Source organism: Haliotis rubra, unplaced genomic scaffold, assembly GCF_003918875.1.
Source record: "Haliotis rubra isolate DU_JTF1 unplaced genomic scaffold, ASM391887v1 Scf62, whole genome shotgun sequence".
NCBI lineage: Eukaryota > Metazoa > Mollusca > Gastropoda > Lepetellida > Haliotidae > Haliotis > Haliotis rubra.
In genome coordinates, this window is record NW_025767324.1 from 991,868 (window position 1) to 1,019,221 (window position 27,354).

At 38.0% G+C, this 27,354-nt stretch overlaps 1 protein-coding gene across 3 annotated transcripts; it reads right to left on the minus strand.

The window, feature by feature from the left end:
• Positions 1–1,105: 1,105 nt before the first annotated feature.
• LOC124256165 (egg-lysin-like) lies at positions 1,106–26,964 on the minus strand. 3 transcript variants are annotated; one of them, XM_046690122.1, is made up of 7 exons: positions 26,732–26,964; positions 19,189–19,414; positions 16,337–16,434; positions 5,087–5,201; positions 4,183–4,282; positions 3,329–3,470; positions 1,106–1,331 (listed from the first exon to the last, which is right to left on the minus strand). In XM_046690122.1, the coding sequence occupies exons 3-7, from the start codon at positions 16,431–16,433 to the stop codon at positions 1,300–1,302; spliced, it is 486 nt and encodes a 161-aa protein (XP_046546078.1). In that variant the 5' UTR covers position 16,434; positions 19,189–19,414; positions 26,732–26,964; the 3' UTR covers positions 1,106–1,299. The 3 variants fall into 3 exon arrangements, with proteins under 3 accessions (XP_046546078.1, XP_046546077.1, XP_046546079.1); XM_046690121.1 differs by lacking the exon at positions 19,189–19,414 and having other exon boundaries at positions 26,732–26,958; XM_046690123.1 differs by lacking the exons at positions 1,106–1,331; positions 3,329–3,470; positions 4,183–4,282; positions 5,087–5,201; positions 19,189–19,414 and adding exons at positions 12,352–12,561; positions 13,161–13,302; positions 13,803–13,902; positions 14,640–14,724 and having other exon boundaries at positions 26,732–26,827.
• Between the last annotated feature and the right edge of the window lie 390 nt (positions 26,965–27,354).

Here is a 27,354-nt window from a genome sequence, read left to right on the forward strand (position 1 = left end):
ATAATTAAGTACCACCTGATTTAAAATCGAGGGCCCGTTCCACAAAGCGATCGTAGCGCTAAGATGATCGTAACTCCCATACTTTAATATAGACTTACGACTGTCCTTGCACTAGAATCGCTTTGAGGAACTAGACCCTGGTCGGGAATCTAATGACAAACCCTGATCTGAGCACCTCTGAGAATACCTTAGTTGCCAAGTGAGAGCAGGGGATCCTCCAGGAGATCCTTGAATGACCGATCCTATCACTGCACTGGAAATGGCAGGGGACCCCAGGGTTCAAGTAGTTCAGCAGCTCAGTATTTAAAGCTTTCGGTTGTCACAATGAAGACCTGGGTTCGGGTTCGCTTCTTCAGATGGGTACAATATTTGAAGCTGATTTCTGGTTGGGCCAGTAGTTTAAGTATTAGCACTGTACGATAGACAGTGGGTGTTAATGGGTACAATTTGTAAAGCCCTTTCCAGTTTTCCATCACATTGATATTGGGAGGAATGTTGAGAAATGTGGTGTACCACATGCTCTGATACAAGCGAGAGACCTGTTGTGGCGTACCACTATTGCTCTGATATCAGCCAGGGGTCCGCTGCACAATCAATACCAAGTTGATCGAAACAAGTTACAATGTTTCGAGGAGCTGGTCCTGGACATTTGTGCGTCTGGCAAAACCCTGCAGGATGCTAATAAACATATGGGTTCGCATAATTCAGATTCACTCTTCAATACACTGTACTGATTGTGTGTTCAAGGTCATTTAGAATACATTCCTGTCTAAAAATTGGCACACGTTTGGATTTTGGTTTCATGAATTGACTGACATTTGCCAATCGTGGACGGAAACCTATCAGATGGTTTTTATTTTGTTTTTCGCATTTGTCTTCAAATCGTGCTGTCTAAATATTTTTTTAAATACAAATGTTCAGTCATTTCATAAATAAACTACATTCAGGAAGTATGTTGACATTTGTATCCAACATGACATGTGCCAAGTATATTCGATTTCCCACAGTGAAGCTCAGTTCTGGTGTCCCCTCTGTAATATTGTTTTTAAATACTGCTAAACGCTTCGTAAAACTATCCTCACTGACAACAGAAAACACAAAATTCTTAGCAGATGTATTTATTTCAGACTTTATGATAGCTTACAGTTTCGTCTATGTAAATCCACTCTTTGCACAAAATGAGAGACCCCAGGTTGGGGTTTGATATTTATGGCTATGTAGTTGGCTGCAGTGGTTACTTGAACGATGTTTGCTCCCTTTACTGTTCAACCCAGATCCCCAACTCCAACAGTATGACAGCTATGACTTGCATTTTATGTCACCAGGTGGCGCTGGTAAAGAAAAGACAACACAAAATTGGTTTCAATCAATTGACATTACATTTAAACTGACAGTAAAAGATAGCAGCTGCGGAGTGCTTACTTCACCATCAGGGACCCTTCCTAATATATGGCTTGTGTGTGCGTGTGATATTTTAGGGGAGAGGGTTCACTCATGTTTTTTTGTTTGTTTGTTTGTTGTTGTTGTTGTTTGTTTTGGGTTTTTTGGGGGTAAATTAATATTGTACATGCTTACATTAAAATGTTATGGGGAGGGGGGTCATTGATTTTGTACATGACATGCACTTACTTTGTACATGGAATTTAGGGGAGGGTCATTCACATTGTACAGTTTGACTACAGGTGAGGTGAGGTGAAATTGGGTTTTACGTCGGGCTTGAGAATATTTCCCTCATATGACGACGTGCATGCATGTGTATGTGTATGTGCGGCTGCTTGTACTAGCCCAGTCTTAAGCTGGTTTAGTTAGACTACAGCAGAAGATAGTGATCTTAATGACTTATGAAATGACCAAATGGTACGTTGGCCAGGAAGGGTGACTTGTTTGACGTCATGTTTGGTTTTATTCTTAGCAATTTTCCAGCTATATAACTGGAATGAACATCGATCTTAACAACTGAGATGTGATGATATGCATCAACCAAGTCAGCAGCCTGACCTCCCGATCCCGTTAGTCGCCTCTTTGGACAAGTATGGTTACTGAAGACCAATTCTAACGCGATTCTCACGAGCTGATGGCATTTAATTTTCAAAAATTTCAATTGTTGAAAAATATTAAAAACACCAGCCTGTCAGGAATTACAGCTCTAGGAGTTGGTATGTGGCTGGAATAAAATGTAATCGTGACATTTAAATTAAGAGTTGAGTGTTTCCTTAAGATCAATAAGTCTAGATAATTATAAAAATAAATAAATGTTTTAGGCAACATCATTTGCACTCATCTAATATACTAAATATTCAAATTACAGCAAATGCGGTGAAGCTCTACGTGAATGGTTGTTTCCATAACAAGTTTTATTCAAAGCGTAAAGAATAGATCACAAGGAGATCACACTGACTTGTCACATCAAATGGACCATTTTACACAGATATGTTTTAGATTTTATGTGTCCCTATTGCTGGATTATTGCTAAAATATTGCTAAAATAGGCGTAAAACTAGACACACTCACTGGCGTAGTGAGGTGAGGTGAGGTGAGGTGAGGTGAAATTGGGTTTAACGTCGTGCTTGAGAATATTTCCCTCATATGACGACGTACATGCGTGTGTATGTGTATGTGCGGCTGCTTGTACTAGCCCAGACTGAAGCTGGTTTTATAGTGCTAGCCCACTGAGATACCATGCCCCAGTGATGCATGAATACCCCACTCAGACACATTATACTCACTCCGAACCGACCAGTCCTTGTACCCATTAATGCCAAGCGCCAGGCAGGGACCAACAAGTACCATATTTTAACGTCATTTGGTATGACGCGGTCGGGGATCGAACCCGCGACCTTCCCCACTCCGGGCGGACGCTCTAACCACTACACCAGGGAGGCGGTCACTGACGTAGTCAGAGAACTTCTTATCAACAACAATCTTCAGTCCGCTACAATTATTATTTTGTTCATTTGTCATTATAAATGTTTCTAAATGTCTTTTTAAAACTGGAAGACCTCTACTTTGGTATTTAAAAGACACCAGGGTGAGATTCTGGTTATCCAAAATAATGTTTGTGTCAATCAAACCTTTCCACTTTATAGCAATAACAATCACTGCCACAACACTGTTGAGGGAGGAAAACCTTACCCCAGTTCCATGGTATATTTGACTTCATTTGATGCGTTGCCATGGTAACTTATGACTTCATCCATTAATCCATCCATCCAATATATCTGGGAGATTGATCTGCTTGATTTCACCATGTTTGCGATACTGCAGTGTTGGGGGTGTATTTAGGGGAAATACGGTATCCGAAAGTTAAAGAAATGTATCCGTTACTCACTGTCAAGGAGATCTTGCATATAGTCTGCCCACCGGGGAAGAAGGCCTTTCCTTATCAAAAAGCCATATGAAAATCGCAGAGGCACTCGCCTCCCAATCTCAGCCCCAATGCTTAAGTAGTCATGTTCTGTTGGACTGTTGGCCTGTTGACAGAGAAATCTCTTTTCAGTTGAATTTTTTTTATTCTCATGAAAACACTGCATGGTGATCATTATCAACAAGTGTGTTCTATCGGGTTTTAGGGGAAATGTTATTTATCGCGATTCAGCAATATTTCAACTGTGCATCATGGGTGCCTTTGAGTTCACTACATAGTAAAGTAGTGCTTGACACCATGACACACCATCGATGAAGTCATATATAAGTACGAGCTTCTGGATACATGGTCTGCGCTACAATTGACTATTTGAAATGCACAGAGAAAATAATTCCGCATCGGGGTCGACATATACTGAGAGACCAATGGCATTTGGGGATTTTCATTAAAAAAATTGTGGACTCTGTCCTTACTACATTAAATGACTCCCAAAATATTTATGATGATTTGTAGCTTTTGTTTTGTTCAGCATATGTAGTATACGATTACACATTTTAAGATTCGGGTTAGAATTGATCTTCAGTAACCCATGCTTGTCGTAAGAGGCCACTAACGGGATCGGGTGGTCAGGCTCGCTGACTTGGTTGACACATGTCATCGTATCCCAATTACGTAGATCGATGTTCATGCTGTTGATCACGGGATTGTCTGGTCCAGACACGTTTATTTACAGAACTCCCCCATATATCTGGAATATTGCTGAATGCGGCGTAAAACTAAAGTCACTCACTCACACTTTTGAATAGAAAATAACATACCAGTTTCTTCATCCTCTCTCGCGCAAATTTGAGAAAGCTTGGCCAGTGTGTCTGCATGTAACGTATATTTACAAAGCGTAGAATCTTCCTCTCTTTGTCGCTTGGAAAATAAATAGGGAAACGTTTATAACGACAGGTAAAATATGTCCGCACTCTAAACGGAGTGTCTTCGTAAGCTTGGTTTGAAGCTGTTCTGTGTTTATTTTTATAGTATTTAGTTTTTCATAGCACATCAGATCAATCTGGGGGAATGCCAAAGTACTGACAGTTTTTCGTTTTACTTTTCTTTTTTTGATTGGCTGATATATTTATACTGATACTATGTACATGTGCATATCTGGATTATCAACCCGATTTTCATTTTGTATATAAAACAAAGATGACTTAAATAACTAAAAAACCTGCTGACTTTGTACTTTTTCTTCCCAAAACATCAATAACCTGACTCGCAGATACAATTTAACTGAAATACCTGGTAAAGATACGCTACCGCAACATTGAAGCAATCATATAACGTTTCAAAATTGGAATTTGAACATTTAGGGATTTAGTAGTTATTGCTGATACGGCTTTGCAATGTGACTTATTTCGCTGACTACAAGACCAAAATAAAAGAGGCTTTAACACTTGATGTTGCAATATTATTTTAACGTTAAAATACTTCTAAAGTTAAGGAAAAAAACTTTTTAAAATAAAATAAAATTACTTTGAAGAAAATGTTAAAATACTTCTGAAGTTAAGAAAAATGAAAATGAAAAATAAAATGAAATTACTTTGAAGAAAATCTTGAACAGCACTTGTGATTACTGGATAGAAGTTCAAACTCGCAAATGTAATCCCTTAATTAATAACTAAATACCTATAGATGTATTTGTAAATTTTAAAATAATTAGAGAAAACTTACCTGACTGTTTGGCCATGTTGAACCAGCCACCCATCCAGTTGTCTGTTGAAACCAGTAATGATGCCTGTCTTCATGGCGGACCGGTTCGTCGAGGTTCGATCCTTTGCGGAACGATCTTCGAAGCAGAGATACTTAGTTTAAAAATGAGTGATTGCAAAAGAGCCCCCAAATACTAACCAGTATTAAGATAAACCAAAAATGTATTATGAACTATGAAGTCGTGACATGCGCATTCATACTGAAATGTGGGTGAAAAGACAATAGACCCCACCCCCAAAACCAAAAAATATATTTCCCCAACCTTGATTTTCTTTGGGTTTTTTATGGTGACCAATAACACCCTTCTGGTCAGGATAAGCACAAGTTTGGCCTGTTATCAGAAATGTCTAGGTTCAGTGCAGTTTCTACTGGCCTAAACGGCCATGTAAATACTTTCTTTTCTTCTTCTTTTTTATGATGTATGTAAATCCCAAGTGATAAATGTGTTGAATTCGCACAATAGAACTATCGTTAAAGCAATAGCCATATTTCTAAAGCGTATTTTCCAAGAATGTTTGAAACAGTCTAGAAACAGTGTTTGTTTTTTCTCTATTGTCTTATCACGTGATTACAAATATGTTGCAACAACAATAACATGGGCCAGAAGGCCAATATTACTGAAAATAAAATCTGTCGGTCAATTTTTTTTAGTTCATTTTGTTCATCATTTATTATTTTTAAGGGTTGAATCAATGTTGATGTGTAAAATAGCAAGCTACAAAGTGAGGACTCGTTTGCCATCACCCGTCCATCATTCAGTTACAATGGCTCTTGGCTCAGTCAGCTGACAGTCCAGTCATTCTACCGTATACTGTCCCATTACCTAGATCAATACGTGTATATTTAAAACTGTTACCCAGTCGTCACTCTAGGCTGCTTATATTTTTGACATACTATCGTGAAACACTTTTCCGAAATATTATTTGTGCAATTAAACGAGTGGGCTAAAGAGTGACCTAAATAGAGATTATTACACGAGCAAGTGTGTTATACGACTTATACGAAACGAGTGTGAAATTTTGTATTGCCCGAGCGAGAGCCACGTATAAGTCATGTGGCACACTTGCGAGTGTAAAACTTTCTTTATTATCCATTTTATTCATGAACATTTGTGCAGTAAAATACGGTAAGCAAGTGTGACTGCCCTGTTCATTGACGTTACGTTCAATTGTTTAAGTGACGTCACAGACGACGAAATAGAGAAACAATGGTTGCAAGGCAAAAATGATATATATGACACTGGTTATGTTTCACCATATGGATAATAAAGAAACATAAACACTGGCATTTAATTGAGGAAATACGGTAATTTCATTTGCTTATTACACCAGTTTCCTTCATGCAGAAATCCGCCGTAATTGTTACCTTGTTTCATTCTGTCACTTTGTATACATTCAACTCTGCAATTCGTAACGGTATGACCAGCTGATCAGGCGACAAGCAACACAGATACCAAACGAACGTGACATTTCACAAACAAGGGCTAGAGTAGCTTCCCTTGGATAAAGGGCAGCAACTCTAAAGGGTAGAGAGTCAAATACTAGTATATAGTGACAGTGTGTCGGCAATTGCTAATGTGTGTTTTCTGGCCTGTATGTAGTTACGCTACTGTCTAAGAAATAGTTTTCAGGAGGAACTTTATTGGCTTCTGTCACTGTCGACTGAAACGTGACATATCAGTTTTATTGATATACTGATATATATACATGCGGAAATTCCAGGAACATTACAATGTTTTGATAATGTGTTTTTTTGCGGGTTGAGAACAGGTCTCCCAATGACAGAATTTAAGAGTGACATTAAACGATAAACAAGTTTTGTTTTAGTAATGGTAAATATTCTGTTTGAGGTACAAGCACTACACTAGCTCGCAATGGCTCACTAAATATGGCAGGATGTACAAGATATATACTATTCCAAATCAAGCTTGTGTGATAACCTCTGTGTATCTATTACTGTTTAATACTATATATAACCTCTGTGTATCTATTAGTTTAATACTGTATATAACCTCTGTGTATCTATTACTGTTTAATACTATATATAACCTCTGTGTATCTATTACTGTTTAATACTATATATAACCTCTGTGTATCTATTACTGGATACCATATATGCTGCCATAATAGAAATGAAACATGGATTAATTTGATTTTTGATTGAACATAGGAGCTGATGTCTGTCAAGTCTTGTAACGTATGTTCTTAACATGTCTTTCATTAATAACAAGTGTAGAAGTGAGCATAGCTCACATACCCCCGCTTCCCACTTTGGGACATGGAAATGACTGATATTGATATATATAATGTGACAAGGATCAGCAGCTCACAAGACTTTCTCTTTGACTCTACTAAACTTTATATACATGTTAGATAATAGTTTTGGCATGTACTGATTACGGTATTAATTTCTGGAAACTAGATTTTTGTTGGTGTTTTCCGTGGAAACCTGACATACAATTGAACTTGACTGTCATGTTGCACACAATGAAGTGGACGTAGATGAAGATTGCTATTTTTTAGCACATGGCATATCTGTGGGTCATGATTAACAAAAGTTTGGTGAACCTAGCATGTATAGTTTCGATGATATGCCGTGGTCAGGAAACCATCAAATACATTTTGCATGTACCTAGCATGTAAACTTTAAGAGATATGCTCCGGACAAAATAATCGAACACATTTGGCACTAAGTCATGTTTCCATGGAAACAGCAAAATATGAAATTCATATCTGGATCTAAACCCCAAAAGGCACATCTAGGGATCATGCTTGACATGTGTACCAAGTTTGATGAAGCTAGCATGTATAGTATGGAAGATCTGCTCCGGACAAGATGACATCCTCATAGTCACAGCCTAAGTCGTTTCCATGGAAACAGCAAAAAAACTAAATTCTGAAAAAACTTTAAAATAGCAAAAGACACATCAATGGGTAATGATTAACATGTGTGTGAAGTTTGGTGAACCTAGCATGTAAACTTTAAGAGATATGCTCCGGACAAAGTTTCGGGACGGACGGACAGAATGAACGCTATATATACCCCCGTTACTTCGTAACCCTTATGGGTGACTCTTCTGCTACCCCCTTTTTGTGCGATTGCTTATCCGTTGTTAAAATTCGTGATATATCGCGCCACTGTTACGCGACCACCAATTCAGTGTTCATTTTTCACTTGTAAGATGGGTTTGAAAATGAACTCTTCCCCCGCTACCTATCGTAAGTCCAATTTGTTGGCATGGAAACAAGATTTGCATTTCTTACTACTAAATAGCAAACGGCGCCAGTTTTTCAACAAGAAATATTGAACTGTCTCGAGTTATAACCCCTATCAATTTTCAACCAGTAATATTTGGCATGGAAACCGAATACGTTTATATATGTCCAAAGTTGACATTGAAAGACAGAACAATGAGCAAACTGGCTGAACTCCTCAAGCACCTGCTTGTGGTCTTGGACAGATCACGTTAAAAACATTAACGTAACATATTGATCGAGCATAACCGCTCCGACAAATCTGCTATCTTGATCAAATAAATCTGCAATTGATTGGGCACACTTTCGTATGACGTGGTCAACCTAAACTGTATTCACTGCAAATTTCAGTGAGAGGAATTATAGCCTTTAAGTCGATATTTCAAGACATTAATGGTAAAAAAAATAATTGTTTTCATATTCGAATAATACATCTTGATAATAGTTTTAAATGATACAGTCATTCGTAGTTATTGTCTCCTGGGACCCGTTTCACAAAGCTATCGTAGCGCTGCTACTGTCGTGCCTCCTATATTGTAACATAGACTTACGACAGTCGTAGTGCTACGACGGCTTTGTGAAACGTGGCCCAGCAATACAACCTAGCATTTTCCAGAATCAAGAGAGTTAACTGAAACTCAAGTTATAGGCTGTTAAACCTTTTGCCTCAGAGAGATGATTGCTAGGTGACAGATGATGTTTTCTTATTGTATTCTCACACACACACACACACACACACACCATTTTGTAGACAGTCGCTTAGTGAAGAATCCTGCCATTCAAAAACAGATGTACCATTTCAACGCTAATACATATCGTAGCAAAAGTATTTATTTACTATTGTACAATGTTTACGAGTTAAATAGAATATATCGGGTGAAAAATCTGGCCACCCCGCGCTGAGATGACGTCATGGCCCCATTCAGCGTTTGATGAAAGACCCCCATCTCTGTCTCTTTACGTCATGCCACGGTTGTGCATTGGTTCCACGTGCATTATCGAATTGGGATATTTTCCACGCGTTCTGTAAAAACAAAACAAACCTCCATAAGAAGTTCCAAATAACAATGCGTTTAAAATGAAGTTGTGTTACCGAGATTTAAAACGAACGAATCCTGTTTGTTGTTTATGCAATCCCTATTGGTCGATAAGAGAGTGAGTGTTACTGAAGAAATGGAATAAGCTCTCCGTGTAGAGTCATACACTGTAATACCGAAGGGCTGCAGAAGTACGCTTTCTGATTAGTCTGTATATCTCCATAAAAGCATATATAACATCATCAAATGATGTGAAACAGGGAACGAGAAAATATCTAAAACAATGTACATGCATACATACATGCACACACGCAGACGTACATGCACACACGCAGACGTACACCCTAGGCCTAACTGATGCAAAACTTAATACTATTTTTGCCCAAAAGGTACTAATTTTGCATCATTGGAATAAAATGTGTTTGAAATTTATTGTGTATGGTACGTATGCTATTTGATAGTTTGATTTGTAGTCGCGTATTTTGTGTTGTTGTTTTTCCGTAACGAACAGGATAAAATCGTATGGGTTGGCTTCTCTATCTCACACACACTCTCTCACACACACACACACACACACACACTATACTCACTGGCCAGAAGGTTTCCCATGTACTGACGCCATCTAGGGATCAAGTTTCTCCTGACCAAAAGCTGTTAACCCTTTCAACACCGCAGGCCGAATAATCGGCCACAACGTTATGAGTCCCCAGACACCGGAGGCCGATTAATCGGCCAGGCAGTAGTCACGTCAAAATGAGACATAATTTTAGGAACCTACCTGACTTTTGATTCATATATCAAATCTATCACATTTCACAATGTCTGAAAACACTTATTAAATTTCAATTTATCATATATTATCAGCAGAATTAAAATTATAAACTATTTTTCGCAATATTATTGAAAACAACGATTCTCGGACACATGCTTCGGCAGCGGGTCCACAATAACATTGTCAAAAAGCAAAGTAACGATGTTTCGAGGAAATTATTAAATAAATTGAATAAACTAATGAATAAAATCAACAACAGCATTCATAAAAGTTGTCAAACGTACATATAAAATTACTATTTCCATCTTTTTGTGCGATCATGTAATGCAAGTCAAGTCACTGACAAGTGACATCTCGGCTCTCGCCGCCTCAATCTTCACGCTCGGACACGATGTTTAATGCGAAAATACATACATGAAGCATTTTTGTCACAGGTCATAACCTAGCACGATACGTCCAATAAGTTCCATAATTTACGTATTGGTAGCGATTTCTTGCTTAATATGTTCAGAATAGCATTATTTTACCCAAAACTTTTGTCCAAATCTAAAAGATTTCGTTTACGAGGACGGTATCCATTGCCGTAATATGATTGGCTGCCTTAGGTCACGTGTCTGATTTTGACCAATCACAACCCTTATAGCAGACTGTGGCGAAAAAGCGTCATTAGAAACCAATCTTTATCCAATAAAATCGCTTCTTACAACTGTGAAAATACTCTTGGCAAGGGTACAGTGATATTGTTGATGTTCAGAGCTTTCGAACGATGCCCGACATCAAACGATTTGCCGCGCATGTTATTCATACGAAGCTTCGAAAACGGAGGTATTTTCAGTTGTTATGTCATTTTACCGAGCGGAAAGCCGCAGATATCGGGAAATAGGCGACCATACATATTGTTTAAGAAATCTTTTTATAATAATTTTCTGATTACGTAAAAATGAAAATATAAAAGAAAAAAGGCACGGGCAATTTATGACATGTCACAAATGGAAAAAATCGCCATAGTTTTTGCTCCTTTCGTGGTTTATCTGGACGTTACAAATGTAAGCTTGCATTTTCATTCAAATATAAATTTATTTAAGTTGTAGTTGTATTATTTGAATAATATTATAAAAATAAACTTCATATTTATCAACAGTAGGATTAGATCTTTAAATGGTGTATGGGATGTAGTAGCAATAACGTTTTACAAGCTTATAATTTCCTTCACAAACATAGGCTTCATCTATGACCTCAGAGTCTCTGGGAACTCGGTGTCATGGCAGTAAATGCCTCTGGTTGACTGGTGTTGAAAGAGTTAATCCCTGTTTATGAACTGCATGTACATTTGCCAGTGAGTCTGCATGTAACGCCTATTAACGAAGTACAGCGTCTTCTTTCTGAATTGGGCTGAAAACAAACAAACCACAAATTCAAAAGAAGAAGAAACATTGCACTATCATTTACCTGAAAATCGCAGCACATTTGCAGTATTTATTCCCATGATGTGCTGGAAGAGCCAAAAAGCTCAACTGCAGTATTGTTAACATCAACACTGTTACGCATAACCTTTCTATAGTCTTAAAACTCCTTGTAGTGTTAGCTGCCTTACTTGGGCAATGCACACACAGAATCTCATTGTTAAAAAAATACTAAGGATATATATGAAACGATAGATGGTAGCACCTTGTGTTTTTATATACCGTGCACGATATGTCTTCTATATGGATACAAGACTATATATTTGCTACAAATGTTCTTGCTCTTTTAATGTCCCTCAAGGGTTTTGTCTGTCAAATGTGTTTGTGAGATTTCAGGATCACTACTTGATGCTATGAAGCTTTCACTACATGATGCGATGGTTTCACTACATGATGCGATGAAGGTTTCACTACATGATGCTACGAAGGTTTGGAGCCGCTATAGGATTGTTCGCTAACTTTAATGGTAATATTAACTAATCTAACCTAGCATTTTCCAGAATCAAGAGAGTTAACTGAAACTCAAGTTATAGGCTGTTAAACCTTTTGCCTCAGAGAGATGATTGCTAGGTGACAGATGATGTTTTTTCTTATTGTATTCTCACACACACACACACACACACACCATTTTGTAGACAGTCGCTTGAGTGAAGAATCCTGCCATTCAAAAACAGATGTACCATTTCAACGCTAATACATATCGTAGCAAAAGTATTTATTTACTATTGTACAATGTTTACGAGTTAAATAGAATATATCGGGTGAAAAATCTGGCCACCCGCGCGCTGAGATGACGTCATGGCCCCATTCAGCGTTTGATGAAAGACCCCCATCTCTGTCTCTTTACGTCATGCCACGGTTGTGCATTGGTTCCACGTGCATTATCGAATTGGGATATTTTCCACGCGTTCTGTAAAAACAAAACAAACCTCCATAAGAAGTTCCAAATAACAATGCGTTTAAAATGAAGTTGTGTTACCGAGATTTAAAACGAACGAATCCTGTTTGTTGTTTATGCAATCCCTATTGGTCGATAAGAGAGTGAGTGTTACTGAAGAAATGGAATAAGCTCTCCGTGTAGAGTCATACACTGTAATACCGAAGGGCTGCAGAAGTACGCTTTCTGATTAGTCTGTATATCTCCATAAAAGCATATATAACATCATTAAATGATGTGAAACAGGGAACGAGAAAATATCTAAAACAATGTACATGCATACATACATGCACACACGCAGACGTACATGCACACACGCAGACGTACACCCTAGGCCTAACTGATGCAAAACTTAATACTATTTTTGCCCAAAAGGTACTAATTTTGCATCACTGGAATAAAATGTGTTTGAAATTTATTGTGTATGGTACGTATGCTATTTGATAGTTTGATTTGTAGTCGCGTATTTTGTGTTGTTGTTTTTCCGTAACGAACAGGATAAAATCGTATGGGTTGGCTTCTCTATCTCACACACACACACACACACACACACACACACACACTATACTCACTGGCCAGAAGGTTTCCCATGTACTGACGCCATCTAGGGATCAAGTTTCTCCTGACCAAAAAGCTGTAGGTTACTTCCAGAGGAATACGTCTTCCGATCTCGGCACCAACACGACTGTAATCGTTAACGTTGGGTGCCCTACCCTGAAAACATATGTAAAAATGGAAGAGTTGAGGCCAAAAAATATATTGCACAGTGAAGCATGAAAACGAAGTGATTTTTTCTGGTGCTTGTAATATGTTATTGCTGGATCAAAAACTAGTGTTTCAGATTGGTTTATTTTCTAGGGCAATGACTACGATCCAAAAGCCTTAAATATATGGGTCCAAAACATGGAAATATATTTCAACACATTTGTCTATCATGTTATTTTCCCCATTACATTGGTTGGTTGTCATTAAGGCCGCACACAGCAATATTCCAGCAATATGGCGGCGGTCTGTAAATAATCGAGTCTGGACCAGACAATCCAGTGATCAACAGCATGAGCATCGACCAACGCATTTGGGATACCATGACATGTGTCAACCAAGTTAGCGAGCCTGACCACCGGATCCCGTTAGTCGACTCTTACAAGTATGGATTTCTCAAGATCAATTCTAACCCGGATCTTCATGGGTCTATGGCGTTCAATGATACCTACAAGTTTGTTTATCTCCCTGTTTATGAACTGCATGTACATTTGCCAGTGAGTCTGCATGTAACGCCTATTAACGAAGTACAGCGTCTTCTTCTGAATTGGGCTGAAAAACAAACAAACCACAAATTCAAAAGAAGAAGAAACATTGCACTATCATTTACCTGAAAATCGCAGCACATTTAGTATTTATTCCCATGATGTGCTGGAAGAGCCAAGCTCAACTGCAGTATTGTTAACATCAACACTGTTACGCATAACCTTTCTATAGTCTTAAAACTCCTTGTAGTGTTAGCTGCCTTACTCGGGCAATGCACACACAGAATCTCATTGTTAAAAAAATACTAAGGATATATATGAAACGATAGATGGTAGCACCTTGTGTTTTTATATACCGTGCACGATATGTCTTCTATATGGATACAAGACTATATATTTGCTACAAATGTTCTTGCTCTTTCAATGTCCCTCAAGGGTTTTGTCTGTCAAATGTGTTGTGAGATTTCAGGATCACTACTTGATGCTATGAAGCTTTCACTACATGATGCGATGGTTTCACTACATGATGCGATGAAGGTTTCACTACTTGATGCGATGAAGATTTCACTACATGATGCGATGAAGGTTTCACTACATGATGCTACGAAGGTTTGGAGCCGCTATAGGATTGTTCAACACACTAAATTAACCCTAACCCTTTGAATATCAGAGGAAAGGGTGGGTGATTGGTCGAATAAGGTAAACCTGGTGATAAAATAGATAATTAGGTGGAGAACGTATTCTATAATCGCACCGCTGCGTATGATATAAAAATATATACAAAATAAGAAAGCTCATGTTTACCTCAAATTCCTGCCATGACGTGCAAGCCAATTGGCCAACTTTTTATCAAACCCAGCCATGATCTGGACCTTCAGTGCAACTTCAACTTCAACGTCAAATGTAGTGAAATTAGCATTAAAACGAAACATTTGAATATATTTGCATATCAAACGGGTCACTTGCATTTACCGGATACCTAGCAGCCATGTTTTATGCTTCCAATATAGAAGTCTTTCTTTTTTAATACGAAGTATTGTATCGGTACATTTTAAACAAAATATAACTTTATGAACAAACTGAAGAAGGTATCCGTTGCCAAGTAGTTACCACGGTTTGATGTACATGCAAATTGTATTACAATAAATTCAACTGAAAGGCAGACATTTCCATAATGTAGGTTTTGAAAGGGCATTCTGTTTCATCTTTGAACAAACTATTTACGATAGGCCGCTAATGTCCCAGAAAGTGAACCGATGAAACCCTGGTTAAAAAGATGGTCGATTATTTTGAAGAAAAATTAATTTACGTTTGATTAGACTGTCATTTGATAGATTCAGACAGTGGGGTAACACTTTAAACGTTCATCTTTCAAACATTGCTTTAAGATGAAAGATGAAAAGCTCAAAAGGTCTACATCGCATCTGATTTAAATGTTTGAGGTCATAGATACCTTAAAAGCACTATTTCTGCCAATTTCCAACTTAAAATTTCACTGTTGGAAAGCTTAAATTGCGGAGAAGCTTGTTTGCTAGTTTACTCTCGCCTTTGAAGTGAGAAAGATGATCTTGTTTGTGACCGGGCACTCAAATGGTTCTGCGGCGAGTTTAGCGGGCATACGGGCATTCCTTAAAATATCTATTCTTGCAGTAAATAATGGAACCCTGTCACACAACGGAAACCTTACTGGGTCATTCGTTATTTTGTTCTTTGAATTTCAAGATGTTGATATTTCAGAATAACAATACTTTAAATTTTAACTTATCTTGAAACTTCAAGTACAACATAAAAAAAGTAAATGCTTCCAAACAAAGTAATGCAAGATACGAAGAGAAAATCCTGGTCTAAATCCTACGGGTAAATTCTGTCAGACATGGCGTCTGTATCCGGTAAATGCACCAGGAACCATTTGTCCAAAGCAGTTATGGCGCTACAACTATTGGTACGTCAGTGTTGAAGACGGTAACACCTAGTCACGATAGTTATTGCTCTACAACAGCTCTTTACAAGTGGGTCCATATATATTATATAGTCGCGATTTCGACGCATTGTTTTTTTCACGGTACGTTCAAAATTGGCGACGCATTGCGCGAACTTGTTTCATATTGTTAAAATACATCTACGAATCGTGTCTGTTTTAATGAACTTGGTTCGATATTGTTAAAACAATAGCGATAAGATATTATCCCTTTTTTAAACAAATAAAAAAAACAATCACAGGGTTTCAGATCGGTTCATTTTTACGGGACACTAACTTATTATCAAGATTGTCCTGAAGATTATTTGAAGATATGGGTTCAATGATTTGGAAGAATGTCCCATTAAGAGTTGACAGATCATGAAAATGACATATTGCTATTTGTCTCTTGCAAAATCACAAACCATCAATGGTAAACACTAAACAGCTGGGGATAAACTAAGTACAATCTAACCCACAAGAGATAGCTTCCGTTAGCAAGGGATTTACACTGCCCTGAAAGAATATGGAAGACACTACTTACATTGCCTGGAAACATGTCTGTGGGCAACAAAGTTCCATCGGCGAGACATCGCCACCGTCACCATCATCGCCAACACGCAAAGCACCAACAGCTTCATCCTTGAATGGAACAAAAAAAACTGCATATACGTTTCAACTATAAATAAGTAAATAAAAAGGCGTGAGTTCTGCCGAAGTTTTTATTTAAAATGTACAATAGACCTATACCCTGCTTTTTTATGTGAACCAGACGGAATCAAACAAAAGAAAGAAAGAAAAGATAATACCCAAACAATAACTAAAGAAAAATAAGAAAACATGTGGCAAACATGTAACTATACACGTGGGTTACTCAACAGTTTGGGTTTCTGTACCACTACTGGCTAGCGAACAGTTATCGCCATATTTCAGCGACATTTGCAAAATTATTCCCCGTTCGTTAAATTAATGAAACAGAATTAATTATGATACTTTAGCTATTCACCCATGTGTCCAGCCCGTTCACTGTCGCCAATCATGTTTTTATATAACGTGCCGGTGGGAATCATGGCAATATAAATAGATGTTCTCACAGTAACAGTTATCGCCATTCAGAATATCTCATGCCATTCGTGAAAATCAGAAATAATATATATTTATATCATACAGTAACCTCGAATAATCGATTGTGTGACTATTTGTGTTTTTCTTTTACAGCAGATTGATAGGGAATGAAACAATTAATGAATTGTGAACATGAACTTGCTATTATACTAGGTCGTGGGACATCCCCCCCCGCGAACTAAGTTATTTTTTTTAATAGGGTTCATAACTTTATCTTTTATATTTCTCTTATGTTACTTTCCGTGAAGAATTTTCTTTTGCTGGCCTTTATAGTAATTCGAAAATTATTCTTGGAACAGTTTAACTAACATGAAAGTCCATGGAAATTTCACTAATGATGACTCACTTATGGCTTACTGTATCATATGTGCACCATTCTAGACAATTTCGTCGAATAGTTTTGAAAATGCTGTTGTTCTAAACTTCACGATCGATTTTCTCGAAAATACCATTTTTAGGACCTAGAACACTCTAGTTTTAGGCGGTGACTTGTGGAAGACCTCTGCTAAACGACACGCTAACAGCTGGCCGCGGTGAACACAGAACCCCTCTGAGAAATGGTCTCCAACGGCCGAAATTCCACAGGCCCTCGTGTCTTCGCGAATATTAAATATTTTATAAAATAGTTAATCTTGAGGCCTGTCAATTGTTATTGGCAAGGCTAGACGTCCCCGTTGTTTTGGCAGTGATTTCAATCCGGAGGTTTCTGTTGGGTACAGGAACAATGCAAAAGCGTGGACGACATCAGAACTGTTTCGTGATTGGTTGCTAGCATTTGACAGACAGATGAGATTAACTTCTACTGTATATGAAGCTCTTTGTGATTTCAAACAAGCCGGGTTGTTGTGAATGAGATGATTGAGTGTTAAGTGACTATTCGCTTCATGATGTACTGGTAAATAAAATCTTAATGAATAGATAAAATACTGCTGTATTATTTCTTTCCGAGTCGTTTCATGGTAATCTGTTTTGTATCAAACCATCTGTCATGTGACCAATTTCCATGGCGGCCACAACACACATTGCTGTTTTCGCTAATTCGGCGATGGGATTTGGCGCATTATTTAATTATGTTTTGGGAAATTCATTACAGCGACAGTTAAGTATGATTCTTTATGCTACTATCAGTCGTCATTTTAAGATTCCCGTAGATTTCTGTCTTCAAACTTGATATGTTTTGGTAACAACTCAGGGGCGAGCGTGGCTAGACTGAATGAATGACAGGTTTATTGGCGGTGTATTAATTTTCGCGCTAAAATGTTTTGCGCGAAAATAAAACCTGTGCGAAATATAATACGTTTACAGTATGTTATTTGTTGATCAATCAATCAATAAAGAATACGTCTGAGGCTTATTATGTTCGTTTGTTTGTCTGTCTTTTTCCATATGGTCCTCGGTTCAGATATCCGAACAATTTCAAGAAAAACACAGGTGTTCGGATAAACGGGGCACGACTGTATATACAAAATTTGAGGTGACCCCCGACTCGAAATGCTTTTCAGTATAATACATTATGGCAAGTCTGGCGAGACTTAGTCATGATGTATATTGTACTGTGAATCATTTCGAGTCGGGGGTCGTATCAAAAACAATATTTTTTTAATCATTAATCCTCGCAAAGACACGAGGGCCAGTGCGAAATTACTCACAAATAATTCCTCAAGTCGAACATGAACACAAATGTATGGATGGAGCACTTTACTTATACCGGTGCCATTGTTTTAGCTACTTCAGGTTGTATATAGTAGTCTAACCCTAACCCTGAACCCTAACCTTTAGCTTCCTTAATACGTTTAGTGGTACCGGTATAAGTAAATCTACCCAGTACACATGCATTATACCGGATACCTGCTGCCATATTTAATTAGGTCACGTGATGCGAGCGCGGAAAGGTGAAAAATATAAAACTGAGATGAAAATAATCCAAACCCTGCTAGGTACCCTGTATAATGCATTCTAGCCAGTATGAAACTTAAAAACAATTACGGTGGACGCATAATTCGGCATGGTGCGTGCGGCTGCCACGTTATCAATCCAAAACTGTGACGCATGCTCAGCAATAGGTTTAGGTTTCAATTTCCCTTCATCCTTATCCATTACGGCAGTCATTTTGTACTAAGCCTCTAGTAAGCTGGATATTTCCTCAAAATGATATTCATAGTTTTACTTTATACAAAAAGATGGAAATTTAGATTAGGATTAATTTGATACGGCTCTCAGTGGCTGTACCTTGGGTACATCGTCCTAAACAATACAAACGTAATTACTTACTTGTGATCTGTTCGCTCAACCAACTGCAGTAGTGTCACGAATGAATATTTGAAACAGCAGTGCGGATGACGTAAACTTGTGACGTCACAACACGGGCTATTTGACTCAACCAATCAATAGATACTTCCGATCGGGATTTGTCGCGTGCTGAGATAGACTGGTACCATGTCCTTTGTTGCCTCGTGTAAACTTGGCCCCGTCTCTCATATCGAAGTGGAAGGGCACACTAGAATGAACAGGGTACCAGCTTGTTCTTACCCACGGATGCCACATGGGCATACACAGGGCCGTAAGGAGCCCGGGGGGCAAGGAGGCAGCTGCCCCCCTAGAATGTTTTTAGAGAATATGTTTTGTACATCAACGTATTGATATAACACGTGACATAACTCCGCTATGCTTAACACTTGGTCAATGTAACGCAGACCACTTGCAGAGAATGTGTTGTGCATACAATCGCCATAATTTCGTTATGTTTTGTTCACCGTGAACCAAACTATTCCAATACAAAGTTCCCCAATGTGAGCGGATACATTTTGGTAGTTTCACAATTTATAAGAAAAGATGACAATGTACTACAGAGCTCATGTGTATACTGTACCCACTGTATTTTGTTGGAGTGGGTATTATGAACGTTGAGTGGGTATTTCATTTTCCGTTACCCACTGCTTTCAAATATGTGCGTATTTCAGTCATTTTACTCACCTAAGTATTATGTCATTGAGTAAGTTTACTAAGCAGGTAGGTATGTTCTGCCTTATGTCATACCTAATACCTAATCAAAACCAACTTAAATATAATGGAAATGATTTCATAAAAAAATCACTCATCCTATACTAACAGTACGACTTGATAGCAATCGATGTCTTTTTCACAACGCAAGCAATTTTTATAAATATATTCCGTACGCATGTTTTAAACTTTTTGCGTATCTAACATTTTGAATGCGTAATTGGTACGCAAGAATTATTTTTCAATGGGTAATTGGAAATTTTCTATGCGTATTTTACCCGGATACGCAGCTTATCTGGGCCTCTGCAGTACTATCTCAGAAAGCACGTAATAGCGATTTGAATGGCCCTATCCGATAGATAAGTTAGTTCTTAGATTCTCATATTCTCCTGCTTGTGTAGATGTAATTTGACTAATTTTGCACCAATTTTAACAGAGTACTAGCCATATCGTCAAATGTAATGAAACTACTGAAAAGATTACAACATTTTAGTTGACGTTATTGCTTGTTTTATGTATTTTGCGACGTCGGAAAAAATCGACATATGTATATTGATTAGTATATATCTCACCTAATTTCCATTAATTGCATAAAAGGTCTCGGCTTCTATGTCAGAATTTAAGAGTTTTTTAGTCAAAACATAAGATGAATGATTTTAGCATTTAAATATTATCCGGAATATATGTGTATTCACTGTGTATCTTATTGTGAACAACACGCGCACCTGTTTGGCATTAATTCAACGTAAATGGAAAAAATATTTCACAATACCCGAATATTTTTTTAGGATAAGTATTTTCTTTGTTTATGATTATGTAGCTATTTTTCTTCATAAGTATGCACTGAACATGCAAAAAGATAGCTTTTTTGTATTGGAACTATTAGAATATGGATGTAAGGTTTGTCCAATGTAAGACATGACATGATTTATACATTTTTAAACAATTTTTGTATAAATATAGTTAGAGATTGATATCCTGTCATCACAATATCTTTCAACCGAATATGAATTTATTATATGATCGAAAACAATGATAGTGAAACCTAAAATGTTTCTGAGAAACGCGCACCTGGCCAATCAATATACATCACTGTTTTGTCTATAAAACGACACAAACAAAGTCAATGAATAAGACACATTCCTTTACATATGTGTGCATATACATTTCATAAAATCATTTTCATTAATATTATCAGTTTCACTTATAAGGCTGAATTAAACCGCTGCAGTGTTCAATAACATGTTCATATGAAACTGCATTATTAGTCCCAATGCATTGAATAGTGTACATCATAGGAACTAAAGTACATGTGGAAGTTATGGCGAGGCTAGATCTTCTAACACTTGTGCTAAGGTATAAAATATGGTGTACTACACTAAATGTGTCAATTTCCTATGTGAATATTATTCAAACAATCAAAAACTTTCAAAGATTATATAAACGTATACCCTATAATCCACGTGTAAGATATTGAACAAGGCTAAATGTAGATACTGAATTAACTGAAATTAGTTTCATGAAAAAGTATGTGGGCCCACTTGCACAGGGCAATCTTAGGGCCTTACAATCAACTTTACAATCACCATACAATTGCCCTCATCCACTTGCACGAAGCTGATCTTAGCGCGATTGTAAGACCGCATGGATTTAAGATCGCGATCTTAGCTAAGATCGCACTCTTCAACGGTGGAGGTGCGAATTTCTTAAACTCGACTCCTGTCTACAGTTCTCTGCAAGTGCGCATAGCATACTGCGCAAATAGAGAGTGATACTGGTCCCTGCACACAATACATACCTCCCTCAATCGCGCTTTGCAGAATTTTCATGAAAAACATTCCAAGAAATCTTCGAAGGAAACGATTACGTGGACGATAGCATATATTTTTCTACATTTTAACTGTCTTGATTTATGAACTGAGAATGTGATATTTCAACCACGGAAATACCTACCCATGTTTTATGAAAATATTGAACTGCGAAAAAATACATTCATAAATTTGGGTCTAGATTTAGTGACTTAATAATTATGAAAATTATAATAATATATCAAATATCGACAATATTTACTTATGATATAACACCTTAATGCATGATTTGCCACTGGTTGTCAATGAGACATTGTTTAATGCACAGCAGTTTTTTTTCCTTTTTTTTTTTTTTGTGTGTGTGTAAAATCCTAAATATACCCTAGAAGTATTGGTTTTCTCACAATATAACAAGAAAATGTAATATGGCTACAGAAGTGTTGTAAAGAATTCATGACAGGGAAATACGAACATCAAATAATATATCGAGAGAGCAGTTGTTAAATACTCATTCACAGTATATTAATGATATGACCCTATTGTGTTGATAAATATTTTTCTAAAAGTGAAATTAAAATTGAATCTTGATTTTGCACGTTAACTTGTATCTAATTTTTGATTACTTTAATGATTAACTAAGACAAAATCACTCCATCACCGAAAAGAAAATATCTTGAACTCTGCGATTGGGCATGACGACTCTACGGCAACGGCATAGGCCAGGGGAAACCACTCCCATCTTGCCCATAAACTAAAATTATCTGCTCTTGAGTTAATGAAAAGGTCACGGCCATTGTTAATCGCACGCGGACACCATTTGGTAGTATCCTTCCTTGATTATCAAAAAGGTATGTTGTTTCACACTTATTCCAACATTGAATCGGGTGGGAATAGTACTTTGTGATATCGACTCAATAGTTCTGTGGTTCACTACAGCAAATAACAATGTATCCGGCGTTAATCGGTTGTGCATTATCCGTGTTGTTGAAGTGTCGAGGCGAATCATACAGTACAGTTTTATGCAATATAAAAGCAATCTCCAAACGTAAAGCTGATTATTTGCGTGAAACTTGAACACCATTTTGTCACAGACTACAATGATCTTAGCTCCTTACAATTGGACCAATTGTAAGTTTCGATTGTAACTTACAACGATCTTAGCCTACAATCGCTTTGTGCAAGTCGATGGCGATTGTAGCCGAAGCCTAAGATCGCGATCTTATGAATTTACAATAATTGTAGCGCTAAGATCGTTCTGTGCAAGTGGGCCCTGAACGATACCAGTGTATGAAATAAGGCCCGTCCGACCGACCAACCGAGACGGTCTACACACGAGTCATGCAAAAGGTATTCGGACACTTGACGTAATTTCCATAGACTTACACGTTATTTCAGTGTAGCATAAATAATTTTCATGAAGTGAGTTTTAGTTTAGGATGTTTCTTTGTCATATTTAACATGTTAATTTAGTGTAGCATAACGTAAATTTCGCAAGATCCTACGTATTGTCTGGTTGCAGTGAAAAGGTACAGGTGAACAAAAATGTAAATCGAATCGATACAAACCAATAATACCGATTTGAAACTATGATCGTTTGTTAAACAACTTTTATCCTAAGTTGAATAAAATTCGGAGATTTACATTTTCAAATGGCCAAGGTAAAATTGAGGATTCGCAATCTTAATTTCTCTTTATTTGATTTACTTTTTTGTTTAAAGTGAAATTCATCGGTACGTTTTCACCGCAAACAGACTATAGACAAATTGTGCACATTTGTTAGGAATCACCTTACCTACAATCACATAATTTCTGTTTAATTTTCCGTTGCTTATTTATCGAATGGCAACAATTTAATCAACATATGTACAGTGTCGTGAACACCTTTAACATGGCGGCCTATGGGATTGTGCATTGTAGAACCATACGTAAGTTGATAAATGTGATGTCATTAGTTAAATGATGGTCGGGAAAATGAACTGAAATTATGTGCGCAGAGCAGAGAATTTGCGTGTCAAATATGACAAAGAAACATCCTAAACTAAAACTCACTTCATGAAAATTATTTATGCTAGGCCTACCTTTGGAATACAGCACCACAAACTTTAAAAATACGTCATAATACCCTTTTACGTAATGTAATGTGATTTTGTTCGAAAGCACGTTCTCGATACAATGCCCTATGACGCCTGCATGGCAACACGGTTGTCTGGCTCAGCGAGTGCGTATAAGCTCCGCTCACTGGTGTTTCATCTCTACGAGCTATTTCATTGCATAAGCCCAACGATGTTGAGAGTTTCCAGTAGTTGTATACCGGCGGATGCGCAATATTTTGCAAGCACCAGTTTGAAATATTTTTCTTTTTTCACTAATACACTCATATTTATTTGTATTACGGGCTGCTGAGGTGTTATGTTTTGTGTATTTTGTATTTTGTAATTTTTTAAATTTACATATATATTTTTGTCATTCAGTAATTTGCACCATTACATAGAAAAGTGTTTTATTAGTATTTTATTTTTCGAAGCGGTAATAATGCATTACACTAGACACGTCAGTCGTGTTTGTGCCGGTTCTGTCAATGCATTCTATTTATTAGGATTAATTCAAGGTATTGGGGTTAGGGCTAGGGCTTAGGGTTGGGGTTGGGGTTGGGGTTGGGGTTGGGGACCTAATGCAATATAGTAGGTACATGTCCGGTGGTTCGGTCAATGCATTCTATTTATTAGGATTATTTCAAGGGGTTAGGGTTAGGGCTGAGGGGTTAGGGACCTAATCCAATATAGCAGGTACATGTCCGGTGTAATACGTGAGTACCATTTGTTGTTTTTCTTTTTTGCATTTTAATACTTTTTTTTCACACAAAAACGGGAAACCAAAAACGTCGAAAGTACATTATGAAATGGGTTAATGTAGAAATTGTGGGCTAATGGAAATTGGCCTGGAATTTGCACTCAAGCCTCTTTCACACGCAACATAAATTTTGTTCAGTAATGATTCGAAGGCTAACTCACCCTCGTGCCGTCACTACACATGCTCATGTCTCCCTCGTTCCTTAGTGCGATCCACATTATCCTTACAGTGTTCCCTACATCACTTTTCTGTCACAAAATCACCGATTTATATAAAAGCGCGTCATTCATGCATGTACCGTGAAATCTACGTCTGACGCCTGACGTCAACAACCCTTTTCAGTTTGAGGCATATCGGCTCATTCCACGCCACACGTTAATTTGTAGATTACGGAATGGGACGAGTGTGCCAAATGGCATCGGATCCATTCGGCAATTGTCCCAAGAATGAAATCACGAGACACCAAGTCTACCCGTAGCATTCGTAATTGTCCGTGACCTATTCGACTCTTTCCGTTCATTTCCGTGACGTCACAGGAATGACTCGATAAATTTGCACATTGTGTAACAGTGTGGACGTAGCTCAGTCGGTTAGCTGTTGAGCTAACAATCCGAAGGTCGCGGGTTCGCGTCCGACGGGTTCTCACAAACTGGTTGCCTTGTCTTACTGACATGTGACCTACGGCAGAGATCGTCCTCACGAGAAGTTGTGGTGCTGTATTCTAAAGGTAGGCCGACCATTTGTAATTTAATTCTAAAAAGCATGGGAATTCAGTGATGCATTTGTCGCAGCGGAATATGACATATACGTAATGTAATAATAAATATGCGTCTCAATACCGGCCTTCGCGAAACGTGATTTTGTAAACACTATCCAGTATGTTGGAAAGCGCACTTCGGCTTTCGTGTTGGTGTATTTTCGTAAACATCCCAACCGATTCTAAGTTCATCGGCAACGTTTCAGAATAGTCATTAGTGATTTCGTGGACAAACTGATAATGACTGATATCAGTGATCATATGCAATTATTGAAATTCAATACTCCCAGTAATTATCCCATTTTCACGTTTCAAAACATACAGCAAATGACGCTGTGAATCGCGATTTCGTATTGTCAAAAATGGCGACATTTACGATGACTGACTGACTGAGTTTGGTTTTACGCCGCTTTTAGCAATATTCCAGCAACATCACGGCGGGGAACACCAGAAATGGGCTTCACACATTGTACCCTTGTGGGGATTCGAACCCGGGTCTTCGGCGTGACGAGCCAACGCTTTAACCACTAGGCTACCCCACCGCCCCCATTTACGATGAAGCCTATTGGAAACGTCTTTTATAGCACTTTAGCTTTGTCTGAGATAATAGTGGATGGTAAAAACAAACAGGGAATTTCCCACAGAATTCAAAACTATGAAGCATATTTGTGTGCGTGATATATTTGCAAATTGTTTGGACTTCAAAGTGAGTGTTGAAGAGGAAGAACATATATGTCCTTGTGGCACCCAGGGGGTTAATGACACAGGCCCCCACTGCGGGCCAGAAAATCGATAAACTAGGCCCCGGTTTAGTATCATCATCCCCTACTATATAATACATAAAGGTTCATCACAGAAATACGGTGACATGATCGAAAACCGGACAATTACGCACATGTCAATGAATATATCATATTTTAAAGGTCTCACAAGCATCAAAAGCTTTTGTCCATATCTCCGATGTATGTAGGAGGCATATACATGGGCTTTCCGTGGGGATGCATTTGATGTTTTTTATTAAATCGCCAAAGACCGAGTTGGCGGTGGGGGCCTGTGGTTAATGACGCAAAGAATGCGGTCAGCCCATCTGACAGATGATAGGTACCAGGGCTTAGATTTTCGAAGCTCTCTTTGCGCTAAGATGGTCGTAAGTGCCATACATTAACATTAACGTACGACTATCTTAGCGCTAAGAGAGCTTCGAAAATCCAGGGCCTGAATCGGTACACCTAATTACATATGATTACAACAACAATTAAAAAACAAAAGGACTCCAGGGCAATGACATAGACTACCCGGAACCCTATAAACTGAAGACATTATTATGCCATACCTAATGATAATTAACGAAATCGTCCTGGGTACATCGTCCTAAACAATGCAAACGTAATATACTTACTTGTGATCTGTTCGTTCAACCAACTGCAGTAGCGTCTACGAATGAATTTGAAACAGCAGTGCGGATGACGTAAATTTGTGACGTCACAACACGGGCTATTTGACTCAACCAATCAACAGATACTTCCGATCGGGATTTGTCGCGTGCTGAGATAGACTGGTACCATGTCCTTGTTGCCTCGTGTAAACTTGGCCCCGTCTCTCACATCGAAGTCGATGGGCACACTAGAATGAACATGGTACCAGCTTGTTCTTACCCACGGATGCCACATGGGCATACACAGGGCCGTAAGGAGCCCGGAGGGCAGGGGGCAGCTGCCCCCCTAGAATGATTTTAGAGAATATGTTTTGTACATCAACGTATTGATATAACACTCTTTTGAGTGTCATATACCCCCACCGCATCCCTGAAGTTACACTGACGCAAAGATTGCGGTCAGCCCATCTCACAGATGATCGGTACCAGAATCGGTACACCTAATTACATATGATTACAACAACCATTGATAAATAAAATAAGGAATCCAGGGCAATGACATAGACTACCCGGAACCTTATAAACTCAAGACATTATTGTGCCATACCTAATGATAATTAACGATCAAAAGACTAAATTCGAAAAAG

What these genes read in the sequence shown, in the direction of transcription:
- LOC124256165 (XM_046690122.1), bottom strand. Translation starts at nt 16,433, where the DNA reads ATGAAGCTGTTGGTGCTTTGCGTGTTGGCGATGATGGTGACGGTGGCG. An exon ending in CAACATGGCCAAACAGTCAG is followed by an intron (nt 4,283 to 5,086) that starts GTAAGTTTTCTC and finishes TTATTTTCCAAG; the next exon opens with CGACAAAGAGAGGAAGATTC. An exon ending in TATGCAAGATCTCCTTGACA is followed by an intron (nt 1,332 to 3,328) that starts GTGAGTAACGGA and finishes TTTCTTTACCAG; the next exon opens with CGCCACCTGGTGACATAAAA.